Source organism: Vombatus ursinus, unplaced genomic scaffold, assembly GCF_900497805.2.
Source record: "Vombatus ursinus unplaced genomic scaffold, bare-nosed wombat genome assembly UNPS02015024.1, whole genome shotgun sequence".
NCBI classification, from domain to species: domain Eukaryota; kingdom Metazoa; phylum Chordata; class Mammalia; order Diprotodontia; family Vombatidae; genus Vombatus; species Vombatus ursinus.
Window position 1 is genome coordinate 562242 of NW_020954802.1, and position 5380 is coordinate 567621.

At 52.2% G+C, this 5380-nt stretch overlaps 1 protein-coding gene across 4 annotated transcripts in view; it reads right to left on the reverse strand.

The window, feature by feature from the left end:
- Positions 1-928: 928 nt before the first annotated feature.
- The window catches only part of L1CAM (L1 cell adhesion molecule), a 52314-nt gene continuing 47862 nt past the window's right edge, over positions 929-5380 (reverse strand). For 3 of the 4 annotated variants that reach the window (XM_027845777.1, XM_027845779.1, XM_027845780.1), the window contains 3 exons: positions 4604-4738; positions 3814-3886; positions 929-2519 (listed from right to left, as the gene is read on the reverse strand). In XM_027845777.1, coding sequence (XP_027701578.1) covers positions 2285-2519; positions 3814-3886; positions 4604-4738 — 443 coding nt within the window. In that variant the 3' untranslated portion in view covers positions 929-2284. The remainder of the gene's footprint in view (positions 2520-3813; positions 3887-4603; positions 4739-5380) is intronic. The other variant, XM_027845781.1, reaches the window with a different exon arrangement.

A 5380-nucleotide genomic window follows, 5' to 3' on the forward strand; every position in this document is an offset into this window, starting at 1 on the left:
AGCCCTCATGCAGTGAGGCCTTTTTCAGCTGAGGTCTTTCTCAGGTCTCTATCTGAGGCAACACCCATTCAGTGATTAAGGCTAGGTAAGAATTGAGGCAAAAGATGGCCTAGTTTGACTTCATGAAAGAATCAGTCTGAGAGGGAAAGACCTTCAGAGACTAGAGTCTGCTTGCAAATCCCCCAGAAGGCTGAACCCCTGCCCACTGGAAGTAGACCACTGTACACTGGTTAGGAAGTTTTTCCTGACATTGTCTCTCTACCACTCCCCACACCTTACTCCAATGGGAATCACCCCCATTGCTCCTGGTTCTGCCTTCTGGGAACAAACAAAACAAATTGAACCTCTCCTCTACAGGCCTGCCCTTCATGGAATGATTAGGGAAAGGGGTAGGCAAAATCTCTGAGTACACAGAAGTCATCCAGCTTAGTGATAAGATGGTTAGATGAGTGCCTGGAGACAGGTTTTGGAGAAGAGTAACTTTTGGATGGCAGTATTGGGGAACCAACAGCCAAAGGGAGAGTGCCCTGGTCTCTTATTTGCAAATGACCTCCTCCTCCAGGAAACCCAGGCTCTCTGCAGGACATTCCTTATGACCTGCATCCAGAGTTGGCCAGGGGTATTGGGGAGATGAAGATTCAGGTGCTCATACACCAACCACTCAAGTTCCAAGCTTCTAAAAACAACCTCCCCCTTCCCCCCACCCAGCCCCAGGTTGTAGCCAAGATCTCAGCTCCTATACCCAGTTCATCTAGGAGAAAGGTGCTTAAGGAGCAGCTAGCCCGGCACTCTCACTTTACAGAGGAGAAAACTGAGGCCCAAAGACACACTCCCCTCCCTGACCTTCCCCAGTCCCCTGGCCCACCATGGAAACCTTGCTTGACAGGCCAAGCAAGCCTCAACACCAAGAACAGCCAAAGTGTGCCAATGTCATTTCCAGGTTTTTATTTGCCTGTTATAATTCTGTCATATATGTACATATATATATATAAAAAGAGGGCATTGGAGTTTGTCAACAGACCAAGCGGACATGTACAGACGGAGGCTGCCACAGAGCTGCTAGAGGGGTGACAGTGTCCACTTCCCCCCTCTCCTTTTCATTTTTTGTTTTTGTTTTTTTCTTTTCTTGGGATGGGATTATCAAAGCTAATCGCTATGGAAACCTAGCAACCACCTAGACTCAGACATGGGCCTACACACTAGCAGTGGGGTGGGGGGGAGTGTGGGGAGGGGAAGAGGCTACAAACTTTCCAAAGTCACAAGGTATTTACACTGAGAAAGGATGCACTGGCTTGGGGGGGAGCGGGGGGAACCGGGGGGGGTGACAGACTAGAGGAGAGCTTGTGTCTGTGTGTTCTGTGTCCCAACCCAAGAGACTGGGGAATGGAGAGGGATATGGTCAGGGCACCGGATCCTGGGTGAGGCAGGAGGGAGTCAGACGCTTGATGGGCGACTGACAGAGGCCACTCGGCTTCTTGTCCAGCGTTGTATGTGTTAACAAAGGCAGCTTGTGTATGAGATGCACCTGGAAGCAGTGTGAAGGGGACATGGGGGGAAGTGAGGAAGGCATGGAGGACGATGGAGGGGTTTGGGTTCCTGGTATGGGGGGACTCAGTTCTCTTGATCCATCTGAGTGGTGGAGATGAGCCCAGCCACAGGCCTGACTCCTTTCCCCAGCCCTGGCCCAGCTGTAGAGGAGGAAAGCAACTGAGGGCGTAAGGAGAAAGGGCCTGGGGGTGGGGGCATTCCAGCTATACAGTGGCACATCCTTCCTGGCCTAGGAGGCAAGGCAGGGGATGAGGCCCTAGCCTCAGTCCTAAAAAGGCCTGTTTTGCGCAGCCCCCAAATCAGCCTGGCAGGCTCCCCCCCCCCAAACCACTCCCCAGCCCTTCCAGAGGGTGAGGGTCACAGGGTCTGGGAGACACTGCTTAGGGTTCACCCTTCATACCTTCCCAAACTGTCACCACTCAGAGAAAAGAGCTAGAAGGGGATTCGGGTAGGGCCAGCTGTGGTAACTTTACATCTAGGGGTCAGTCCCTGGGTTGGAGCAAACCTGGGTGGAAGGATGGGGGAGGAGTGGACTGTATTTTTGGCAATTATATGGGGAAGGGGTGAGGAGAAGGGGAGCCAGAGAGACCCTGGCCCCCACATCCATGTAGCCCACCCACCTAGGGACAGAGGAGGAGGGGCAGGGAGCTCCCACTGGAGTGGCATGGAGGAAAGCCCTCGTTGAGGAGGCTTGGTGGGAGGGTGTGTTCCCCTCCCCCTCTGGGCCACTGCTGGACTACTCCAGGGTCACAGCAGTGGGGTTGATGGGGGACGTAGCTCCAGAGCTGTCATTGCCTCCAGTAGCCTCCTTCTCCTTCTTGCCACTGTACTGACCGATGAAGGACCCATCCTCGTTGAACTGAACGTCCACGCTGCCGCCATAGTCAGCCAGGCTGTCATCGCTGCCGAGGGGTTTGATGTCTCCATTCAAGGACGGCTGGCTGCTCCCGAAGCCTTTCTCTTCGTTGTCGCTAAAAAGAGAAGGGAGGCTTGGGGGGACTGCAGGAAAAAGGAGACCCCCCCACCCGTACCTCGTCCAGAGAACATTCCCTGGCTTTCCCCTCCTTTCCCCTCTCAGAGTGAGTACTCTGTGCATTCCCATGCCCAAAGAACACGTGCAAAGACCAGCACGTGCAAGGAGCCTGCCCAGCTCATGGAGAAGGGGAGCATGCATGTTAGTGGAGTCTGTGTGGTCCCACAGCCATGCCTGTAGAACCAGACATGCATTTGGGAAACCAGAGAAATGTGCACATATGTGTCTATGGGGGTGGGGAGGGGGTAATAAGTACTCATTCACAGCCATGGTATAATGATATATATATAACGATAATATAATGGCCATCATATGTTTCAGAAAATGGTCGTGCCTGTGGGCTTGCCAAGGTCAGTGATACCCAGATAAAGTATATCTAGGTTGAGTCATAGGATCACAGATTTCAGGCTGGAAGGGGCCTCGGAGGTCATTTTCGTCCAACCTCCTGGTTTTACAGATGAGGAAACTGAGTAAGTGGCAAAGTCAAGATTTGAACTCAAAGGCGCTGGCTCCAACCTTAGAGGTACCAGAGGTACACGTGTAAGCAAAACGTCACCTCTAATCAGAAGCACCTTCGACTCTCACTTAGCTCTTCCCTGTCCCCTCACCCAGGCATCTGAAACATCCCATAATTAGGTGGGGAGAACATCAAAAGGGGAAGAGGGGTAGCCCAGCTCTAAGACAGGAGAGAAGAAATATGACATGCAGACACCAAAGCTTAGTTCAGGGGATAAGAGGTAGGAATGGAGCAGGGAAGGAGGAGAGGGGAGATCAGGGTCAATCTTTTCCTGAGACTAGGAGCCATGGAGGGATATAGGGAGAGGAGGGACCAAGAAAGGACACAAAAGCAAGGCGATTGCTTCAGGGGCAGGCCTGGGGTGGAGGCAGTTACCTATATTTAAGAATAGAGAAGCTGGTGTGGGCAGGGGAGAACAAGAGAAAAGTGTCAGGGAATGGGGATATAGGGCAGTGCCCTTTACCCCTAGAAGGAAAATGCCACCCCCAGCAGTGCTGATTAGCCTGCTCTTCTGACCCTGGCCTGTATTCCTGCCCCCCTCCCTGCTGCCTTACCTCTCCAGGGACCTGAAGTACCCAAGCAGCAAAGAAGAGAGAGAAAAAACATGGGATCAGATAGGCTCCCAAGCCCCAAGAGCAGCCTGAGCCAGCCAGCTGGCCGCCCAAGGACAAATTTGGACACCAGCGTCCCCCATGACTCACCCACCCCCCCTTACCTGTACTCGCCAAACGTCTCATCTTTCATTGGCCTGGCCTCAGAATCCACCTGTGTGTCTTCCTTATCCTTGACTGTGGGCACAGGAAAAGGTGGCTTCTACACCTTCTCTCCTACTCTCTGTCTCTCCATCTCCACCTCCAGAAACCTGCTCCAACCCTCCAGACAAAGCTCAAAGACTCCCACCTTCAAGAATCCTCCCCTGAGCACCCACAGCCTTGTGTGAAGTGTGACAATCCCTGGGCACAGCCAATTTTGCCTGCCGTTGGGATCAGAGTCTACCAAGAGCTGACATTTTTCTAGCTCTTTAAAAACATCATCTCATTTAATCTTTACAATAATCCTGCGAGGCAGGTGTTCTTCCTCGAGGCTATGGGCTATTTTCTTCATCTTTGAACCCACCTGCCCCATCCCCTACACACACACACACACACACACACACACACACACACACACACCATCACTGGGTCCATCACAGATACTTCTCCCGTCACTTGGCTCATGCTGCCTCCAAATGTGGCCATCTCTGCCCTGCCTGCCTCTCCTTGGCTCCCCTGGCCCCATGTCTTCTGTTCTCTCCCCACCCCTTCCCCTAATGCATGGGGAACAGTATCCAAAAGACCTGAGTGGCCTTCCAAAAATCTACGTGTGCCTGCCCATGTGTGGATGTGTATATGTGTACACATATGTGTCCACGTGCACACGTGTGAGCATGTGGGTGGGTGGGTGTTCATCAGTACACATAGGCATGTGTTCATGTGCGGGGGAAGAGAGCCCGCAGATCTCTTTACCTGAGTATTTGCCGCCTTTGCTACGCTTGATAAAGCAAAGTATCAGAAGAATGAGGAGGAGAAGAATCATGGCGCTTATGAAGACAATAAACCAGCTCCTGGTGGCAAAGTTCCCAGATGACAGCTTCACTCGATCTGAGGTGGGGAGGGACAGAGATGCAGAAAGCAGCCCGAAGCCGGGAAACAAACAAAATATGTGTCTGAGAAACTCTAAGGACTGTTATGTTGAGTGAACACCTGAAAGCACATGACTGAAGGGAACTCAGAGGAATGCCCTGCCCAGCACATGAGGAAGAGTTCATGTTCTGAAGGAAAGGGCAAACACTCGCCACCCCCGCCCCCAGCAGGCTAGGGCTAGGAAACAGCCCCTGGCTTCCATGCCCAGAGATCTGCAGGCCCTCAAACAGAGCCCAATCACTGTGATTTGCACGCACTTAGAATGAGCTTGGCCCAGAAACCAGAAGGTTTCCAAGTCAGATTAATCCTCTAATTGATATTTTATAAAGGAAGATGGTACTCTAGACTAAGTGTGATGAGGACATTCTACTCTGAAGCAGGGAAGGTCTGCACTGAGGCATCCACAGCCTCTTGCTCAGACTTCCTGAAAATGGGTATGTGTTTGCAGCATGCATTGCGATCCTGAGAGTGAGCACTCTGCCAGTGACCAGGGTCAAGGCTCAGTCAAGAACCATGGTCAGTGTTTGGTTTGTGGCCAGAGTCAAAGCTCAGTCAAGGACAATGGTCAGTGCTTAGTATGTGGTCAGGGTCAAGGCTCAG